Source organism: Lagenorhynchus albirostris, chromosome 14 (genome assembly GCF_949774975.1).
Source record: "Lagenorhynchus albirostris chromosome 14, mLagAlb1.1, whole genome shotgun sequence".
Taxonomy (NCBI): Eukaryota; Metazoa; Chordata; class Mammalia; order Artiodactyla; family Delphinidae; genus Lagenorhynchus; species Lagenorhynchus albirostris.
The window spans coordinates 57,814,194-57,836,615 of NC_083108.1; the positions used below are offsets into that span (position 1 = coordinate 57,814,194).

Sequence of the window (22,422 nt, forward strand, 5' to 3'; positions counted from 1 at the left end):
GAAAAGAACAGAGTGAGTGGATACAAATAGAAGAGCTAAATTCCAGGGAGTTGATACAGAATGAGTCCCTGCCCTGGGTTATTGATCATCTACAATCAGCATGAAAGAACACATGATAGGAAACTAAAGGGACAGGTTCCAACACATCTTAGCAACACGTTGAGTACCTTGGAGGTGGGATGGTTTCTTTCAGCCTCTTGCCCGAGATCACCACTGCATTTATTTTGAGCGCTATTCACCGGGGTATGCGTATGAATCAAAACTGGCAAAGAACATAAAGGATAATAAAACTCAGCAATCCTGCTTGAATATATGCTCACTGAGATAAAGTCCCACCACCTTTAGCTGCAGACAGTTATATTTTGCCCTTTCAAGAATTCAGTCGTCCATCGACAAATGAATGGATAAAGAAGATGCAGCACATATATACGATGGAATATTACTCAGCCATAAAAAGAAACGAAATTGAGCTATTTGTAGTGAGGCGGATGGACCTAGAGTCTGTCATCCAGAATGAAGTAAGTCGGAAAGAAAAACAAATACCATATGCTAACACATATATATGGAATCTAAAAAGAAAAAAAAATTGGTTCTGAAGAACCTAGGGGCAGGACAGGAATAAAGATGCAGACGTAGAGAATGGACTTGAGGACACAGGGAGGGGGAAGGGTAAGCTGGGACGAAGTGAGAGAGTGGCATGGATTTATAAATACTACCAAATGTAAAATAGATAGCTAGTGGGAAGCAGCCACGTAGCACAGGGAGATCAGCTGGGTGCTTTATGACCACCTAGAGGGGTGGGATAGGGAGGGTGGGAGGGAGACACAAGAGGGAGGAGATATGGGGATATACGCATATGTATAGGTGATTCACTTTGTTATACAGCAGAAACTAACACACCATTGTAAAGCAATTATACTCCAATACAGATGTTTAAAAAAAAAAGAATTCAGTCATTAGGCTCATAAAGTGTTGTACTGGAGATAGTTGCTTGTGTCTACTATGAAATATGTGTGGAAATAGGTGGGGTTTTTTAAAATTAATTAATTATATTTATTCTGGGTGCACTGGCTCTTAGTTGCAGCGTGCGGGATCTTTTAGTTGTAGCATTCAGACTCTTCGTTGCTGTGTGGAAATAGTTTTATCTACTACTCCAGGGGCCGTATTGTATGTCTCTTTATACTTTCCACAACCTGCCCCTCAGAGCTGGGCACGTGAAAGGTACTCAGAGACCAGCTCTCATTTTCCGATGGAATGAATTCACTTCTAAAAGGTAAAATGGTCTTAAAGGTGTGAACTAATTTCCACACCACTTTTTTAAAATAACATCCCCCCGAGAGGGTCTCCTGACTGTCACGCCGTCAGGACTGGGTCTCCAGGAGGTACAGAGTGTCACGTGACCAAGTGTCCCGTGGGCCTCCGATGGCTAGCCTCCTGTCCGGCACTTCCAGGAAGGGCGTACAGTTCAGTTGTGATTAAAATAAGTCGCAGCATTTCAGTCCCTGAAGCCCTTAGCTGTTGTGGCTGTGCTCTGTGCTGCTCCACGAGCATCCACTGTCCGTACTTTAGGAGGCAAGCTTCCCTCGTTCATCCTTCACATTGAAGACCCTCTCATCTCCTTGGAGAGCTTGATGGGTAATGAGCTCTGCGTTAAGAGATGAGGATTCAAGGAAGTGTAACTTCTGTCTACCATCTTTGTTAGGACCAACATAAAACAGTTCGATAAATAACCCACTTCAACAAATTTACCAGTTTCTTGAACTCTTTGTAATACGTTAAGTGCATAATGAAATAAGTTAACTTATAATCAGTTGGGCTCTAAACGTACTATCCTATTATTCCCCAGTCATGGAGTCATAGAGCTTCGATTGGACCTTTTGAGAGAATTTTGGGTGAAAATTAAGCAAAGAAAATGCCTCCTTTAGGCTTCCTTGTCAATTAAAATGCCAAACTCTTCATTGAAGCTGATAATCAATATATTGGAAATAGTGGCTGAGTAAGACCTACCATTTTCCAACTAGTTAGGTGTCCTGGCTTTTTTCAAATGCAGTATCCTATCAGTACAGAGGATTAGCAATTCACATGCCCCGTCTTGGGCCTTTCTTAGTAAAGAGGGAACGGGGTATCACTGCTATACATTTCAGAGGCCAACATGGGCAGTTAATGTGAGGAGAATTTGGTTGGAATTTCAGCATCTCTTATAAGGGTTGGTTGAGGATTCTAAAATTTCCTTTTCATCTAGAAGAATATAAAGTGAGGGGAAGTTTTTCTTCTTCCTGCAACAGCGGCTGAATGCATTTTAATGGGCTGCAGTGTCACTGGTAATTTATTGCCCTTTTTTGTTCTTTTATGTGTTGTATTTGTCATTTTGCTATGGCAGTTTCATCTATAAAATGGTACAGTTGCAAGACAATGGTGAGAGGATACAGGACTGCCAGGGAAGATTCTGTTCCTTTTTCCTTGTCATTTTTGGAAGGAAACACTGAGTCAAATGTCAAGCATTTGGTTTCAGAAGTAATATATTTTAAAAGATATATATTACCCTGAAATAGTGTTGTTTTCCATTTTTACTACATAAACTTTAGAATTTCTATGTAAAAGATTTTCAGTGTAAGAGAGCAATTTAATTTTTCAGTATCCTTTTGTGTTTTCTCTTTCTATCAGCAGTGTGATAAAGGAAGATAAAACAATATGTTTAACTGTCTTTTATTTGTGTAAGGCATAGAGCTTCCTGACTTGAAAAGCATAAATTGAGATTTTATATTTTAGGAAATCTACCTTATAATTTTGTTATTAATCTAGTGCATTGTGCATATCCAAAAGGAATGCTGAGGGTAAAGTTTTGAGCTTAAACTAAAATTTGGGTAAAAGGTGCAAAATACTGGGAAAAAGAATGCCTGCAGTTTTAAAAAATAGAGATTTTGCACAGAAGATTTTATGTCACTGAGTTAAATTATTCTTGCCTTTTCTGTAAGGAATATATAGTATCAATTTTATAGTGAAATTATATTAATTCATACTTGATATCAGTTAACATGGAAAAGGCCTGGATATTTTTTTAAATATTTATTAAAGCTGTTTTACTAGGTGTTTCTTTTTACCTCAATGGCTAGCATGGAACTAGACAACATTGTAGCCATTCACTGACTATTGTTGATAGATACCAATTGTGATACTTTGGTTTTCAGCACTTTACTTGCTTTAGAAAAACGTGACTACCATTTAGAACATAAGGCATCAACATGAATTCCAACAGCTTAATGTCTAAGAAGCCAGTGAATTCCACTGAGAATTTGTAGGCAAAGGGCCATGTCTTACTGCTGTGCATTTTTGGTTGACTTTGAACTAGTTTCTCCTATAAATAAGTATTTTTAGAATACTGTAAAATGCTTAGTATTTGTGAGAGGTTGTTGTTTTGTTTTGTTTTATAAATTTATTAATTTATTTATTTTCGGCTGCGTTGGGTCTTCATTGCTGCGCGCGGGCTTTCTGTAGTTGTGGCGAGTGGGGGCTACTCTTTGTTGTGGTGCACGGGCTTCTCATTGCAGTGGCTTCTCTTGTTGCAGAGCACAGGCTCTAGGCACGCGGGCTTTGGTAGTTGTGGCTTTCAGGCTCAGTAGTTGTGGCTCGTGGGCTCTAGAGTGCAGGCTCAGTAGCTGTGGCACACGGGCTTAGTTGCTCCGTGGCATGTGGGATCTTCCCGGACCAGGGCTTGAACCTGTGTCCCCTGCATTGGCAGGTGGATTCTTAACCACTGCGCCACCAGGGAAGTCCCTGTGAGAGGTTTTTAAAGTGTTTATGGGTGTGAGCCAGTGTACTGAGTCAGAACGGAAAAGAAGTCAGGACTTCCTCCAGCATCTGAACAGGGCAAGATGTTGAGGAAGCAAATCAAGAGAACTTCAAGGATAGATGTAGCGTAGACAAAACTCTTTTCTGGAGAAAGAATTCTTATTTTAAATACTCTACTGACCTTATATGAGAATCAAGGGAAAGGTCCAGGACCAAAACAGAAAGTTGAAAAAGCACAGTCCTTTCAACCCAGGTGCCTCATCTTATTTGCCCTTTTGACACTATCAGTGTCAAAACTTGTTCATCAGTGTCTCCAGAGGGCTGACGGGGAGGCCCAAAGTCTTTAAAAAGATTGACTTCTGAAGTTCTAGCATATTCAAATCCCCCCACCCAGGCACACGCAGGCACGCATGTACTGCTTGTAGAGTTGTCATTGTTTTCATGTGATAGAATCTTGGGTTTGGCTTTGAATGTCTGATTCGTTCTCAGGCCATGGTTTTTCTAGCTTAGGGACCATATATTCTTAATCAAATAACCTGTCTCTCTCTCTCTCTGGAAAGGTTGCCCCAAGGGGAAGGGGGAAAGAGGGGTCGCTCTCCTTTGTGGAACTGTAGCCCTTGTCTAGCTGCCTTCCCATCTCATATGCTTGTCAGACTGGAATCCAGGGCTTCCAGAAGGGAGTATCACTTTCCTTGGTGGTGAATCATTTAAAACATTATTTGCATTAAAAATCAGTATATCACAGAGCAAAAGGCAACATTTACATGCTCCATTCAAAAAAATAGAGCTACGGACTTCAAAGAAATTTGAAGCCAGTGGTGGGCCACTCAGGATAAAGCCCAGATTCAAGCTTCTGCCTGTCTTCTCCCGCCTGCCTTATAGGGACAAATAATGGGAAAGTGCTGAGAGTCGCAGCTACCCTTGATCAGCTCAGAGGGAACAGTGAAAGCCCTCCAGTTTAGACTCCGGATCATCTTCAAAGCCACACTTCCTAGGGGCCATTTGCAAACATGTCAGACAGGAATCTGGGCCTGGATTTAACAGGGCAGTTCTCAGGGAACCTCTGGGTCCCAGCGTACAATTCAGAAAGTATTTGCTTTAGATAAAAGGTAGTGAGCTCAGGTCCAGACTTCTTGGGCAAATCTCTTAAACTCCAGAAGTCAGCTTCCATATCTGTAAAACGTGAGAATCTATTTCTTAACCTCACAGGGGGCGGTGGGAGAATTAATACAGTAACATGTGTAAAGGACTCTCACAAAGCTGGCTGCGGGTCAAGGCAGAGGAGTTGGCAGTTGCTGGTAACTTCTTTTGTGGCTTTGTTGTTTGTTGTTGTCCTGATAGAGGATTGTTTATGGCTGTTAGGGCTTTCAAGCGAACAACGAACAACGTAATCAATGCAGGCCACCGACCCTCCCAAGCTTGAATGTTGACCCTGCCCTTCCTAGAGGTTCAAACGTGAACTTCCCAGAAAATGAATGGATTTCTTGATGCTAAGTAGGGTTTTATCTACACGAACAGCACGTGGCTACTGGGGTCTCCAGGAGCACTGGAGCGTGAGAGCAATGTGATTATTTTATTATATGTCAGGACCTGTGATGAATCTCCCACAGATGATATTTCCCACTTACCTGCGTTTGGGATATAAACAGCCTCAGCAGGACCCAGCCTGTTCTCTTGCCACCGGCAACAATGGTGATGATGCTACTGATGGGAAAAAAAAAAAAAAAACCCGCTGCATTTTCAAAGACAGCTGCTTTATTTGAAGCAGTAATAGCCCAAAGCAATGCCTAACCTAGTGTGCACTTCGCTGTAGCCCAGCGCACGGAATAAAACGCCAGGCTTTCTTTTGTGGTCCTGGCCATTTGGGGGTTCGTTCGTTCCTTCCTCACTGTCGTTGGTTTAGATGTGGACACCTCTCTTTGTGTTTGTCCCTCAATTACACTGGTTCTCAAGGGAGCACGAGACGATGTGCTTTAATAGAACTCTGTGGAGAGGGATGATAGATTATCTCATTGAGGACCTTTTTCAGACACTGGGTATGAAGTTGGAAAAATATAGAGTGGTTTGTAAGGGAAGGAGAAGCAACATAAGTTTTCTTCAACATGTTGTTTTCATTCAGAAGAGTGAATAACTATCTCTGAGAAACAGTCTTTGAAAATCAGCCTGGCACCTGCCCGGGAATTAATAAATGGCATGTGTTCGGCACATCTATGAGAATCTCTGATGAGTTTTCCCATCTCCTCCAGTAAATATCCAAGCAATACATCACTCTAGCCATGTAATTGATGTTCAGTTTAATCTGTATAATGTACTTATTGGTATTGCTAATGATGCAGTTATTAATTATGGTTTATTATTAATTACAACAGTTTACTCAAGTTAGAGTTCTTGGTCAAAACACATTATCAGCATACCAGTTTTTTTCTGGGATTTTTGCCTAGGTGCTGTCCTTGCAGTCGTTTAATTTTGTTCATTTTTACTCAAGATTATATCTAACTTCACAGTAAACGTGACAAAAAAAAACATTGTGGGGTATTACCAATTTGGTTGGTACTTCGTGTATGTCTTTGAATAATCTCTTTAGACATTGGCATATATTTATATATAAATATGCGTGTGCACACACACACACACCCCCCACACCAGAGTGATTTACATGTGTCTTTTAGCCAGTTTAAAGGCTTAATAAAGGGAATTTTCAGATTTCTATCTTATTTCTTCTCTGAGTAACAAGGAAGTTAGAAAATGCTTCTAAAGTAAGGTCATAGGAATGATATAACCATTTTATTAAACAAAATTACTCATAATAATTGTAATCATATTAGCATTATCTTACAAGTTTCTCCTTTTTTTTTTTTTTTTGCTTTCTAAAAAGTCCCAGACCATTGTAATTATTCTCCAGCAGAAATTTTGACTCGTTTAAAGACTTCTAAAACAAATTCGACCTAGGATCATGAAGAATGGTCTACAGCTACCTAATCATTACAAGTATTGAGTTCATAACACTTTATTCTTGACAGATACTCATTTCCTGTCTCTCTGATATGTACCCAGTTAACTTTCTCATCATTGATGGATATATATCTCACTGTTTTGGTGCTGGAAATATAATATTTTGCCACTAGTATTTATTTCCATGCTCTTTCTTCCTAGTAATCCCATTTTATCATTGATGAAAGTTTGGTCAGTAAATCTACTGGCAAAGACTTTTATCTGTCATCAACATACTGAGGAAAGCCCTCTGTGCCCTGGCTAATCTCCGGCATGGTCCCTGGAGCCAAGGCTCAGATGGTCCTTCTTTCTCAGCATGTTGTCTTGATGGCCATGGAAGATCATCAGAAGGCAGCCGCAGACCCCACTCGTCTTAGTAACCCCCCGCTAAATGCCAGGGATCGGTGGAGGAAAGACCACAAAATTGGACTTGTCTTTACACTTCTACTTTTTCCTCTTTTTTCTTTCCTTTTATACCCATCACCCTATGTCAGAGAACTTTAACGCAAATGGAAAAAGAATAGGTCGGCTGTGAAGAGAGTACAGATGAGAAAGACAGAAAAATTAAAGTGAGACTTATTGGGAGAGAGCTTTGATTCAGCGTGAACTGCGGGCACATAATAAGATGCTGGGCCGGGTCATGTGAGGGCCGAAAAGTAAAACCACCTTTGTCCCAAGGAGCGCATATTAGCATGTAATATAAAGGACTTACCAAAATAACTGAAGTCAAGGTTGAAAATAGTCAAGAGGGGTGAAAAGAAGGTGCTATAGCAGTTCAGTAGGAGAGAGAATACTTCCTTCAAAGGCACAGGAACAGCGCTGGGCTAGGTGGCCTTTGAAGGACGGGTAGGATTGAACCTATGAAATGTGAGTAGGGATGGGTCCATGGAGAAGGAGTGGCAGGACCAAAGGGGAGATGCTGCATGTAGGGGGCTGGGGGAGACTGAGCATCTCCGTTTGGTTGGAACCCAGGTAGATGCAGGAAGGTAGAGAGAGAAGAGGCATGAAGTTAAGAAAGGGGCTGGGAGCCGGTTCATAGGAGGCCTGGCTGCCTTTTGTAATAAGCATTAGGAGGCTTTTGGGTTTTTTGTTTTGCTTTTTAAATGAAAGAATGGCATGATTAGGGCTCTTCTTTAGGAAGATCAGTATGGCTGGACTGTCTAAGCGGCTGGCTGGGATGTCTTCTTAGGAGTCAAGAGCAAAATCCAGAAGAGAAATGAACCAGGTCCATGGCAGTGGGAAAGGAGATGAAGAAAGTATAGCGTTTTTTGAATTTTTAGACATTGGGCAGGGAAGTAAACTGACCTAATGTCAGGTGACTGTTCTTCAACCTGAGGGTAGAGTAAATAAATCTCCTTTGTAATATATTTCTTTTTTATGTGCTGAGGGTCAAAATTTCCTTTCTGGACAACCAAATTCATTTCCTTGCTCGGAATTTTATTAAGTACATGCTACGTTCTAGGCACCAAGGATACAGAGAGGAAAAAGGGGCAGCTTTTCTCTGCAGGAACATGGACTCCTGCCTTTGTTTAAGCCTATACATTCAAAAATATTCCATTCACGTACACAGATGGCACATGGTCAACGTTCTCTTTTAAAACTCCCCCTCTGGGGCTTCCCTGGTGGCACAGTGGTTGAGAGTTCACCTGCTGATGCAGGGGACACGGATTCAAGCCCTGGTCCGAGGGGACCCCACGTGCCGCGGAGCAGCTAAGCCCGTGGGATCCTCCCGGACCAGGGCTTGAATCCGTGTCCCCTGCATCAGCAGGTGAACTCTCAACCACTGTGCCACCACGGAAGCCCAAGCCTTATTTCTTAAATAACTTCATTGTTTGAGGAAAATTATATGCTTAGTAAATGAGAGTCAGGAGATGATGTGACCCCACTTTCTGCTGAGACCCCAGGAATCCTCACTACGTCTCTGAGGGTCACTTTTTGTGTGTGTGGCTCATTGGCCTGTAAAAAGACACGTCACACCTCTGCAGGCAGTTTGCTATACCCTGTATACTTTTTGAACCTCAGAAATACGGATTTTTCTAGCAAGCACATAGAATTTATTAGGTACACTTACTTTTTGATAAGAGAGTGAATGACCAATTTCAAGCAGCAGAAAAAGCTGCAAGGGTCTTTTGCAAACAGTTACTGCTTTGTGCAGGATGCCGTGTGATCCTTTCTCCCACATAAATGATTTCTGAGAGCTAAACATAAGCATGACCCAAGACACAAAGTATGGAAAAAATGTCAGGGACAGTTGATTTTTATTTTAACGCCTTCAAAGTTTAGTTTTAAAGAAACTGTTGGAAATGTCCACTCTTAACTGATAACATCCTCAAAATCACCCACTCACATTTCCTTTATTGATTATTCAGTTCATATGAAAGGTGAACACAGTTGATGGCTTCTTATTGACAAGCTGTTCACTCATTTTATTACTTGATGGTGATTTGAGAAATGCAGATGGAAAAAATAAAGCCATTTCATCAGACCAGTAACGGCACTAATAATTCTCTGGAAACTTCCAGAAAGTAAGTTATAAGGGTTTGATCATCTTACCCACAGGCTGTAGGCCCCATCAATAAATGAGATCAGTAACTGTCATGAAATTAGAACAAAAATTAAAAAGTAGATTAATTTTTTAGAGATGGTATATATCAAACAATCTAGCATCTCAGTTTTATATGAAAAATTATGTTTCTGATTATTAGTTGTACGTCATACATGCCCTGCATGCCCTACGGTGGAAATGAGGTACAAAGGAAGAATGATAAATTCAAAAGCATAATCAGGTTACAAATAATACATAAAGTGTGAACGGAGATTATTCCAGGGGTACTGACTGATTTTGCATTCCCAGAGGGAGAAACAATGATGTACAATTTAAATGAAAAATCTTGGAGATGTTTCGTGATTATATGTAATGTTAAGGTACAGCTGGAAAAAGCAAACATAGATAGCAAGGAATTCTAATTTTTCTGAGCAGCAAGACATGAAAGAACTGACAATAATCTTTAAAACCAGGGTGTTGCTATTTTTAAGAAAAAGAAAAGACCTCTGCAAAAGGTGAAAAATAACTATGAAAATTATTTGAAATAGATTCTCTATTCCATAAAGTCATAAAAATGCTAGTCCAGAGTGGCTGAGGCGTCCCCGATGGATACTTCAGAATATCTCTGGGGACCAGTGCTCTGAAACACACTCGGAGAAACAGTATTCTTACATGTTTCCACACCTTCCATTTTGTTTTTTCTCATAAGGTTTCTCAACCTCCTGTTTCTCTTTTCAGCAACTTCCCACGGTTGCTGTCCCCCGACTCTTTTCTCTCTTTCCCCCCTCAAATACGAGAAGTGGAGTTTTGGTATTTGATTTTGCATGTTGTGAGAATGAAGTATTTTGTTGTTTGAATTCAGTGCAAACGTTGAACCCAAACACCAGGTCCGCCATCAGGAAGCGGGCCAGGTATTTCCATGAGTGGCACCGACATCCGCCCAGTGCCTGGTGCTCTTAGACCGGAGGGCACTATGTGCGGCCAGTGGGGTGCCCTCCGTGAGCTCCTGCATCCTTGCAGTTCCCATCACCCACTTGGACCAGACATTGGAGGCCCCTGGCCTGGGTGAGGCAGTAGCCTTCATTGCTCTCCAAAGGGAACGTCCTTCTTTCCTCCAGTTGGGTTTTGAAGCTCACCCGTGGCACCTCTCGTGGCCTCTTGCAGCGGGCACGGAAGGCTGAGGTGTCACTCGTCTTGCTCACCTCGAGTCCCCTGCAGAGCCTCTTTACAGGACCTGGAGCATAAAAGGAGCTGTTTATTTGAAGACTGTGAAAACCAAGATCGGCCGCATCACAGGGATGGGCATAGGATGGCTCGGGCAAGGGGTCCATCCTGTGTCCATCCCAGGGATGTCACTATCGGTGTCCATCCCATCTGCTCACTGGGATGGAACTCGGAGAAGAGGCCCTCTCTGCCTTTTCTCCTCCTCCCCCCCTTCCTCATCTAGTTGTGAGCAGGGAGGAGGGGCCCCAGCTCTGTGTTCCTGGATAAACCTGCAACCCCACCGAACCCACACATGTCCGTCACCATCTGCCTTGAGATCATCCGGATTCATCGCATGAGGCCCTTTTTCTCAAGGAGCCTGGGTGTCCACCTCCCCCTTCTTCCCCTAGACCTTCGCCCCCTTATCTCTCTGTACGACTCTCTCCAGGTCCATCCCTTCCGGCCCCTTCAAGGTCACTGCTCCAGCAGCCATCTCCTTTCCCTCCTGCGTCATCAACTTTTCCCTCTCTCGGGGACCGTGCGCATCACCATTCAGAATGCCCTAATTTCTCGCGTCTTAAGGAAAAGAGCTTCCCTGGATCCCCACACTCCTCCCTGGCTCTGTGGCGACACTCCCTCTCTGCCTGTATCACACTGACTTCCTCCCTCTCCTCACCGATTTCCCTCCTCCCCCCTCCCTCAATCTGCCATTCCTTTTCGTCTCCATTACTGGTCCCTCCTCGTGACGCACCCTCTCTCTTCACCTCCCAGGTGCCCTCCTGAGTCTCGTGGCTTTAAAGACCATCGTTTTGCTGGCAACGCCCCAAATGTTCACCCCAAGTCTAGACCTCTCCCCTTTATGCCCCACAGCCTACTTGAGATCCCTTTGGGTGTCTAGTATCTCAAAACTAACTTGTCCAAAACCAAATTCCTGATTTCCCCACCTACCCTTCCACACCTGCCCCTCCAAGTCCTCTGCATCCCAGGACATGGTAACCCCATCTTTCCAGTCACTCCTCCCAGAAACCTGGATGTTGTATCAACACGTCCTCCATCCAATTCATGGACAAATACTGATGGCTGGACCGTCAAAATAGATCTCGCGTGTGACCATGTCTCACAACCTCCACTGCCATCTTATTCCAGACCATCCTAATCTCTTGTGTGGACTATTGCAATAGCCTCGTAACTGACATACCTGTTTTCACTGTTGACCCCCGACGGTCTGTTCTAAACACTGTCACCAGTGACCCTGGTGATCCTACGTGATCCTGTTGAAAGCTAAGCCAGATCACATCCCTCCTCCGCTCCTAATACCCCCGTGGCTCCCATCTCGTGCAGAGGAAAAGCAAAGTCCTTCCAGGATCTCTTGAGGTGCCCCCAAGTCTGTCCTTATGCCCCCCACTTTCCCCGGCATATCCACTCCAGTCACACCTCAGTGTTTCACAGTCTCGTCTTGTAGCTTTAAACATTTTCTTTCCACTGTCCTCCCTGGGTGTCAGCATACCTCACACCCCTTCCTCTTTCTGGTCTCTGCTCACATGTTATTTCTCAGTAATTCTTCTCTGATAGCCCATCTTGGAGCTCAGCGGCAACCGCCCTGCCCTGCCATCCCCACCCAACACGGGTTTCTCTGTAGCACGAGCACCGATTGACAACCTGCACAGTATCGTTTACCTCTGGGTCTGCGTCCCACAGGAATCTAATTTCCACAAGGAGAGAGGCTTTTGTTTTACCCACGTGCTCACTGCTGTGTTTCTAGAACAGCACACGGCACATCGTTGGATGTGCAATAAACTCTTGATGTATAAATGGAGAATATTACTGATTTCCCCCACAGTCAAGGGCAGCCAGCCCTAGTCACCATCGTGCAGAGGTTCTGGGTAGCCACGCCCCCCTCCCTTCCCTCTAGAAAGGCTTTCTGTTTGCTCAGGAGAGGAAGACCTTGCCCTGGGGGCTCAGCCGCTCCAGGCAGCGGTGATGCCTCCGTGTCCTTCTGGGCTGGTGTCCGTGGGTCTTCGGGGGAAATTTATGCAGCCTGTTCAGTGGTCAGAACTGGGCCCAGACCCTCGAGCCAGTGGCTGAGTACATCCAGTTCTCAGCCTGAGAGCTGCTGTTACTGAATTTAACGTCCAACACTGGACCAAGACGGACTGTTTCCTGCCAAGTTGAAAACCAGCCAAACACTGCATTGGCTAATCGCTCCCTTTCTTTTGAGAGTTTTCACGTTAGACATTATATCTGAAACCTTAAATAATGCAGGCTCACTGGAATACCATCCTTTTTTTAAAAAAACTTTTTTTGGTCATCGAAACAAAACAACACACCCGGAGCTGTCACTGGGAGTCAGCAGCGTGGGCATCTGCGGAGATGATGTTCATTCTCCTTCCCCCTGAACATTTAGCTTATTTATCATTTTAATGAATACGTCCAAGCCTAGATAATGCCCACTGTGAAATGCATACATTTGAATTTATTCTCTTTAAAAGGAGCTACATGTGCAGTAACCTCTAAGCAGGATGCACAGTAGAAGAGAATAAAAACACCTTTCCATGAAGAATTAGAATTTATACCAAGAAAAAAAGAATAAAAGTTTATACCGTTAGAAACCCGTCAAGAAGATAAAACGGAAGGGGAAATATTATAACAACTCTCTTGCCAAGCAGTTTGTAAATTACACTCTTACGGGCATAGATTTGGGTAAAGGGGGAAAAAAACCAAGCTATCAGTTGCAACCACATTCTGTCACAAATTATCCTCTGTCTGAGGCTGACTGACAGCTCACAAGCACGTGTTTCCAAAGCAAGAAACGGGGAGAGAAGAGCATCCTGTGGGGGAAGGATGGAAGGATCTCAGGCCGGGATGGAGGGCAGAGCTCACGGAGAAGGCAGGGATGGTGTGTCCCTGAGGGAACCTGCAGTGAATGACACACCTTAGCGAGATTTTCCCGGGGTCGTGACTCATTTCAGCCCAACTTGTGTTTCCCCAGAGTAGTCCTAAACCCAGACACCTGAACGAGCCCCTTCACCCAGGCCCCACCACGGTGAGCTGGTGGCCGTACCTTTCAGGCAAAGGGAGGGTCGCGCACAGACCTGCAGGGCAGCCCTCCTCACGTTTTATCAGTTGCTCCCCCATTTTGCATGACTGCTGCCATGGTTACCTTGCACCTGTGTCCCACAGAGATTGAACATTTCATTTTCTTGACCTGCAACGTGAAATGAGTTAAAAGTAGGTGCTAAAGAATGATGATCCTGACCTTCGCTGGCTGCATAGCAATGTGCTTCCTGCAGGGAATGAGGGGCCGCAGGGCTGATCTCTTTCCCTGACCCAAGGATAGGTAGGGTCACTCCTCACTTCTCACAGAGCTTAGGAAAAAGGCTAAAGCACAACGTAACTAGTCACTTAGGTAACAGAAGCAAACACGTGACCATTAACAGGACGCTCTTCTCTTATGGAGTGTTTACAGTGTATGAGTTGAATCCTTGTAATTTTTTAAATTTAAATTTTTAAGCCGAATCCAGTTTTTCTAAATAATTTCTTCCCTGTGTGTTGTATTTACTGGAATAACTTAGTTACAAAAAACTTAGAGAATCATTTATTTAGAAAACGTATCTGGAGAACTTGCATTCTGTCCCTAGTGAGGTAAATGGAATGGTCCCCAGTGTGCCAGCATTTGGAAGAATAAAACCAATTAGATTTTATTTTTTTAAGTTAAGTTTTCAAACTGGATAAAAAAAAAATCAGAATTGAAAACCATTGGACTTTTTGTCAGTTTTGTGAATTTGAAATATGTTATTTTTACATGAATGGCTTTTTTCACCTTTTATTCATCTTTTAAAACATACACAATGAATCTTTAAATTTTTCTTAGCAGTTTATTCAAAGTAACAGTATCCTCCAAATCTACCACTTGGCTGTATGTTCCAGTGGCCTGTTGTAGTGGTATACTTCAGATGCTATTATAATAAAAAACAGTAAATATTTCCAGGGTTCATTTGGACAACTGTTTGAGGGATATTCTTTCAAACAAAACAACAGAACATCCTCCTGAAGTGGTCAGAAATAAAAATGGCCTGTAAAGAGTCATTATATCCGTCAGGGTTTGTATTTAATAAGGTGTGATTTTTCACATCACCACTGCTCTCCTTGCAACCGTTGCTTTGATTGGAAAGTACACGTGGGGTGGAAACTCGGGTGATCGTGGCCCTCCGTCTTCTGCCTTGTGTTTCTCCCCGATCTTGAGCAGCTCCGTCTGTCTGATGGCCACGGCCATGTTCAGGGTGCAGAGTCTCATATAAAATCTTAATATGAATAACTTTTGAAAGAAACATTTATATGTTCCAAGTGGAAACAGATGGAAAGTTACAGCTTGACACCCTGCTTCTCTGCGATGACTCATCTTAGACTAAGCCCGGCCCGGAGTGCACAGGAGACAGTGATGGTTAAGTTTTTCAAGAATCAGATGAAGCGTGAATGCAAAACCCAGTGGAAGAGTAGAAAGGGCTGGTACCATAGCCAGTGTTGATTTCATTTTTACCAACAAAAGCAAGAAGAAAATTCTAACATGAGAAATTTGGGCATAAAATTCCTACTTTCCCAATGACCTGTCTCCCTAGGGAGGGGACGTGATGGCTCAGATGCCAAGGGCTGTCGTGCTCTGATTAAAAAGGGAGAAGCCCTTCAAAAGTGGATTCTGTTTAGTGAATTGAACATTTCAGTCCTAATATTTTTCATCCTGAACTCATTTAGCAGAGGAAATGGATATTTCATCAGACATAGACTTGACATTCCATCACATTATACTGTAAACAGGACAGATAGTGTTTTGAAACTGGGAAAGCAGGAGAGCTAAGACAGTGGCCACTGGAAGGCCCTGGTTATCTCATTTAAACAGATACGAAATGTGGGTGCCAGTAGTGTGATCATCGTCCGCTTCCCACTTTGTGAATAAATTGCTTAGAAGGAGTCTTTTGCCTACCAGATGTGACCTAGATTTAGATTTTCAAAGGCAAGGGGGAGAAAAATCTCTATTGTGTTAAAAAGACAATTGCTGGTAAAATGCACAGTAAGTGAGCTTATCTCTCTTCTCCAGGTGTTTGGGCTAATATTGTTATGGAATTACTGCTTCATTTATGAAAAATAATTGGGGGAAATGTTCCAGCAAATCAACTTTGGATAAAGGCTGAGGATGTCTATTGTGTTGGTAGCAAGTTTCTAAAAGGCAGAAAGATCAGGGAGCCCATAGAGATAATAAAAATATTTTAAAAACTGTGTTTGAGAAGAGACTCTTATAAAAGGGTCAGTCGTGGGTGTGCTTTCCAACTTGTGTTGGGGTTTAGTGAAATAGGGAAGAACAATGCGAACAATTACATTCCTTTCAGCGCCTGTGAAAGCCGTTGAAAAAAAATCAAAGCTCGTCTGTCTGCTAACTCTGATAAGTCCTATGACTCTGTTAAATGCAGCAAAATTTTAAAAAGCTAACATTTTTATTCTCCCTTACCCACCGTGTCTTCTTTCTCGTTTCCTCTCCCCTTCAGGAGCTGCCACTCCAAAACCAGTCCCAGAACCCGAGAAACAAACAGACCACACAGTCAAGATCGCAGGAGTCATCGCTGGCATCTTGCTGTTCGTGATTATATTTCTTGGAGTCGTGTTGGTCATGAAGAAAAGGTGAGCTCCCGGCCGTTGCCACCCATATGCTTCTTGGCCCGCTGTTTGCCAAGAGGCTTCTTGTGTGTGAAAATACTCAGTTACTCATTTGGCTTTGATGACCAAGATACATCTGTGGCTCTGGTTGTTCCTATTTTGCATCATAAAGCATTCAAGGTTATGGGACAGAATTTAGGGTACATGGCTGTGATTTTGTGTAAATATGCAGTTTCTCATGCCGGGTCAACATAAGGATCATGTGTCTTCCCACAAGTTGGTTGGTACATAAAACTTGGCAGAATGAGTAAAATCATTTATTCACCAGGAAATGTTTAGTATTTACTAGCAACGGACTAGGTCTTGAGGATATGAGAAAAAGACCTTTCCTTCTCATTATATTGAAGATTATGGCGGTGACAGAATTTACTGGGCCCATGTTATGTGCGGGCACCATGTTCATATCCCATGAGAAAGGGACTCTCAGAAAGCAGCTGGACAGCAACGCAGGGCATGAGGACAAGAATGGTAGCATGTTGGATGTTATAAGGTTGCCCTGTTTGGCCAGGGGTGGTCAGAGGAGGAGAAAAACAGATATGGCTATAATAAGCAATCTTCACCTCTAATACGTGAAAAATAGGCAGTGTCTTTTGTCTTGTGGAAATGAGTGAAAACTTGCTTAATAATACAATGTTCAGTTTATATAGAAATGGTCAACATAAAATATAGACAGCAAGAAGTGAAAAGACAGATTGTCCCTTTTTTATGTAGTTTAAAAACAATTATAAACAACAGGGTCCTATGTGTAGCACAGGGAACTGTATTCAATATCCTGTGATAAACCATAATGGAAAAGGATATGAGAAAGAATATGTATATACATGTATAATCGAATCACTGTGCTGTACACCTGAAACTAACACAACATTGTACATCAACTAGACTTCAAGTTAAAGAAAAGATTTTTAAAAATGATGGAGTGTGAGTAAGGTTACGGAGGATAGGAGGTGAGGACAGAGGGGTCGGCAAAACCAGGTCTTGGAGGTCTTGTCTGGTCATCTAAGGAGCTGGACCAGGTCGTAAAATCCACTGGTGGCATTTAAGCAGGTAGTAATGTGACGTGCTTTTGCTCGCAGAAAGATCACTCTGATGTTAGGGTTGAGGCCAGCAAGGAGAGAAGAAGGCTGGAGTTAGGAAGACCAGCAACTTCAGAAACATAAGGAGCTACGTTGTAGTAGCCGTTTGCAGGCCGATCTGAGGGAGATGACGCAAAATAGAAAGAACCTCCTTGCTGCCGTGGCAGTCCGTGGGGGTATCGTCACTCCCCAGATGTGGAATGTGTAGGAGGTGGGACATGTGGGGCGTGAAGACGGGGAGCTCAGCTCTGCACTTTTTTAAGTTCACTTTTCCTGTAACGTGGAGTAGACATGACCACTGAGCAGTCAGATATGCTGGTGTGGGCCAGGAAGAGTACTTTCCACCGTCAGAGTCATCCATCCACATATGGCCGGCTGAAGCTGGGGCTGGGACGAGGGCACTTAGAGCTACTGTTGAGTCAGAAGGAGGTCAGGGATGAAGGTAAACCCTTGGGTCACAGCAATATTTACGGGGGGAGTTAATATCCAAATGTGTATACATACATATACATCTTTCCTTGCTTCTTCCTTCGTTTTCTGGTAACTGGTCTAGTTACGCCTTAGGACAACCAGCTGCTCTGTCCCAGCTCATATGTGACTAATGGGTCCCCATCATTTCAGCTACTCCTCCCCACTTGTCATCCATCCTCTCTTCCTTTCTCTTTGCTCACACATCGTTTAATTTCTCTCCATTTTTAAAATCTTTTTTCTTGTGTTGAGAACTTTCACGATCTACTCTCTTAGCAATTTTCAAATATACAGTGCTATAGTGTGGTGTATATATAGTGTTACTAGTATAGTGATATTAACTGTAGTCCCTGAGCTGTACATCCCATCCCCAGGACTTGTTTATCTTGTAGCTGGGAGCTTCCTCCTCCTTTTTCATTTCTCATCTCTCTAGCTTTCTTTTCTTTACCCTTCTCTGCTTCTCTAGCTGTCAGTCTCTTTATTTCTTTCTCCCTTCACATCTCTGTCTTTTTTCTTCCTTCTTCTCCGTCTTCTCTCATACACTTTTTCCTGGATGTGCTTTTTCTCTCCCCACCTTGGTGTTTATGTAGAAAGCTTAGCTGTAGTACCAGTGGTTGGTACTTTTTTTTTTTTTTAATTTTATTTATTTATTTTTGCTGTGTTGGGTCTTCGTTTCTGTGCGAGGGCTTTCTCCAGTTGTGGCAAGCGGTGGGCCTCTCTTCATTGCGGTGTGCGGGCCTCTCACTATCGTGGCCTCTCTTGTTGCGGAGCACAGGCTCCAGACGCGCAGGCTCAGTAGTTGTGGCTCACGGGCCTAGTTGCTCTGCGGCATGTGGGATCCTCCCAGACCAGGGCTCGAACCCATGTCCCCTGCATTAGCAGGCAGATTCTCAACCACTGCGCCACCAGGGAAGCCCGGTACTTTTTTTTTTAAATATGATCCAGTATAAATTCTAAGTAGCACTAGGCCCTTGTACGCCTGGATATTCAAACTAAACATTTTGGAGAGTTGATTTTTAGCTGTGGGAATGTGTTGGATTTTTGTGTCATCTGGCAAGTTCTCTGTGAGGAATAGCCTGAAACTACAAATCCAGTTGCCCTCGTGACCTTAGCTAAATATTAATTCATCCTCCAAGGGTCTGTTTCTGCAGGATTAATTCATTATTCCACCTTGGACTCTCAGGCAGTCATGGAGGTTGTGTTATAAATTATGCATTTGAAGAAACTGCCCATGGTAACATGTGGCCTTGATACAACTTTAGACTAAATTCCAATAACTCATATCAAATTTACATGATTATTTACTAGATAATAACCCTAAAAGGGTTATTTTCACAGCATGTGCCACTTGTGTATTTGCTTTTTCTGAAATATAGAATATGCTCCCTTGTAAGGCAAATTTTCCAATATACTATGCCTCTAAGTACAAAACGTATAAGATTTTGACCTGAACAGTCATGTGGTCCAAACTGTCCTATTTAATAGAAATTCCAAAAACTTCTAATTGTTCAGGGTTTTCTCCCAAAATTTCAGTCTAAATTTTAAAAGTTGTATTTTTAAACAGAACCGTTAAAATATGATAGTAATCATGAATAAGTGGCTGGAGAGTTACTGATACATAACAAGCTACAGTGTTTGGTTAGCAACAGGGAGTTTAGATTTGGAATTCCTAGACCTGTGTTTTAACTAATTTTGTGATTCTGACTTTCTCTGGGCCTTAGTTCCTTTCTCTTTAAGTTGAGCAAATTGCACTCCCCGATCTCTGAAATCCCCCCCAAACTCTCCGGTTTTCTGTTACGCGGCAGCCAATGGTGACACAACTATGCAGTTGCTGTCCTGCAAGTGCAGTGGGGGCTCCTTACTCTATCTCACGCTGTAAACATACACAGTTGCTTCTCCAAAGCTTGCTTTGTGCAGCAGATTCAGGTCTCCGTGTGTTGGCCAGTGAGGGGTTCATCTTTTAGCCATGCATTTCCCATTGTCACACAGGAGGCACTCAGTGGGGAGATGTAATGAGAGAAGGAGGGTGGGCAGGAAAGAGCTGGCTTTCAGTGTAGTGCTAGTCGTGTTTGCTTGTTCGAGCCTGTGCTAATCAAACTTGCAGGCCCACTCCTACCCGGGCCAGACTCTGGGTCGCCAATGCGAGCACATGCCATTGGTCATAAGGACATCCTGGGCCCAGGAGAAAGTGTGGGTGAAGCAAATGCATCAGTACTTCTGGAAATACAATTGGAAGTCTGTCTTGCTGGGGAAAAGTCAGTAGTGACCGTCTGGGTGGGTCAGCATGCCAGGCCACGTGGGCCTGAGCTCTTAGGAGGAGGGCCAGCAAATTTCACTGGGAGACATTGCCAGTTATTAGCTTAACTAAGATCATGTGGGTGTCTGAAGGCTCAGCCTTCTCTAAAAATTAATTGCTGGAATAGAACCTGTAAAATCTGTTCAACTCATACTAACTCATGGAATCCTTTCACACCTAGGCCATAATGACTGAAAACTGAGATGACCTTCAGTCTTATTTGGCTATAATATTTTACAAACCTATCACAAATTAGACTAGTTGTTACCTGTTTGTGAATATTAATACATTCAAGCCTTGCCTAGACTAATACAATACAAAACCTGCTTTTCCTTAAAACCTTTTACAAAACCTTTCCGTGTATTTTTATTTTATTCTTTAAGAAAGCAATTTCTTATTACTTTCCCCTTCCCAGAAGTATGTGTTCTTCTGAGGGTGCAGTGTTTTGACGCAGCAAATGTTAAGAAAGGGTGTTGAGATGAACAGCTATGAAATAAGTTTCATGCAGAGTCACATGACAACACACTCTCAAAATTAATATAAAATAAGTTGAGTAGCAGATACTTAGTTTTTATCATTTTCATCCCTGTATAATTAAATTTATTTGTATAAATGAAAATGCCTGCATTTTCAACATTTTTCGTAAGGAATAATTTATCTCAATAACATGTTTGACAGAATTTAGTATACCAGCACCATCTATTTTACCCTGATTAATTATATTTACTGTTGTTTCTAAAATTGCTGTAGATCTTTTAGAAATTTGAGAACATTTGTATCAATTACAGTAATACTTCTGTCTCGGTCATTGTGGTAAATAGAAATTACAGAAGTTGTGACTAAATGGAAATCATTAAAGAGATACACATTCTTGCTGAAAATAGCAAATGTTAGTTACTCTACTTCGTGAACATCTGTTATAGGTAAATGTGACCACTTTCATCCTCCAGCACCATACCTCTATCTCCTTCCCATAAAGCATTTTAACAGATGTACATTTTGCAAAAGCAGCCTATATCATTAAATATTTAGCACCTTTCTGTTATATTTTAAAAATACTGGAACTACCAAGATAAAAAAGTTCAATAACATAGGAAGAGTATCTGGAAACATGAAACAGAAAAGATAAGGGAAAAAGTCTGATGAAAGCCCTCTTTTCAAAGAGACGCCTACAGCATGTGAGTGCAGGTAAGTCGACATTAACTATAGTTTCCACCACTAGAACTGTTGACACTTGACATGGGAAAATTTTTTCCACTGCAGTTAAGTGTGAGTTACATGTGAAAAATGCCTTAAGTCTGGATGCTTTATTCGAAGTCCTATTTCAAAATCACATTTTCTGAAAGTGCATTGAGAAAGTCACCTCTAGACATGTCTTTTTGGTTATTTAGAATATGTGTACTTGATATGTAGCTGTGTAAATAATACTCAGTAGCTGAGACTTTTCTCCTCGAGCACATGCTTTTGGCATATGTGAAACAGGATACGTGTGTTCACAAATAGGTCCAGAAATGCCCTCCTAATCAATGAATCAGCTAGTGTCCTTCAGTTTCCTAGGTGATAACTGAGTGGGCTCCTTGTTCAGCGGTAAATTAAATTGACCTTTTTACGGGCTCTTCTAACCTGGACTTCATATGGTTACTCTAATAGCTCCCATATTCTGACTATTTCTGGACTCAATCTAATGGTTTATTTAACTATGTTCTATTCGGGGCTCTCTGGGCCCTCTTTATAAAGAAGATTTTAAAAGGAAGGTGGGGAACATAGGCACCAGTTTTTTTAGTTTATAGGAGGAGGGGGTCAGAGGATGATAAGGGCAGCCAACAGGCTTTAGAATCTCACAGACCTGTGTTCACACCCCAGCTCCTACCTGGTGGCAGCATAGATTTAGGGAAGTCACTTAACCTCCCTGAACTCAGTCTGCAAATGTGAAACGTGACGATAATGATGATGATGATAATGTGTGCGGGGGAAGTATGAAAATCAAGTATGGACATAGCTGGTGCTTGATAAATGATAGCCCAGAAGTTCAGAAAGCTGTTCAAGGTCCCGTGGGTATACGCGGCAGAGCCGGGGGTCAATCCAGGAGTGTCTGAGCGTTACCACCCCACTGGTCACAGCAGTAAAGCTCAGAGGTGCCTCTCACTCTGTAAGCCTCAGCTGCTCTTGCTAACCAGTAGCTGGAAACACCAAATAGTCGTCGGCTTGTTGCTGTTTACCCTTGCTGGAAGTCTACAGATATTTCAGACTGCCAGCCTGTTTTAATCTCCTTTTTGAGCTATCATTGGAGAATAGCTAAAAGAAAGCTTTTTCCTCCTCCTCCTTTACAGAAGCGTTTTGTCAATCCT

General features: G+C 42.6%; 1 protein-coding gene across 2 annotated transcripts in view; it reads left to right on the forward strand.

Annotated features, from left to right (window-relative positions):
- Positions 1 to 22,422, forward strand: part of PTPRM (protein tyrosine phosphatase receptor type M) — a 753,685-nt gene that overhangs the window by 499,208 nt on the left and 232,055 nt on the right. For both annotated transcript variants that reach the window (XM_060121788.1, XM_060121789.1), the window contains exon 14: positions 16,066 to 16,198. In XM_060121788.1, coding sequence (XP_059977771.1) covers positions 16,066 to 16,198 — 133 coding nt within the window. The remainder of the gene's footprint in view (positions 1 to 16,065; positions 16,199 to 22,422) is intronic.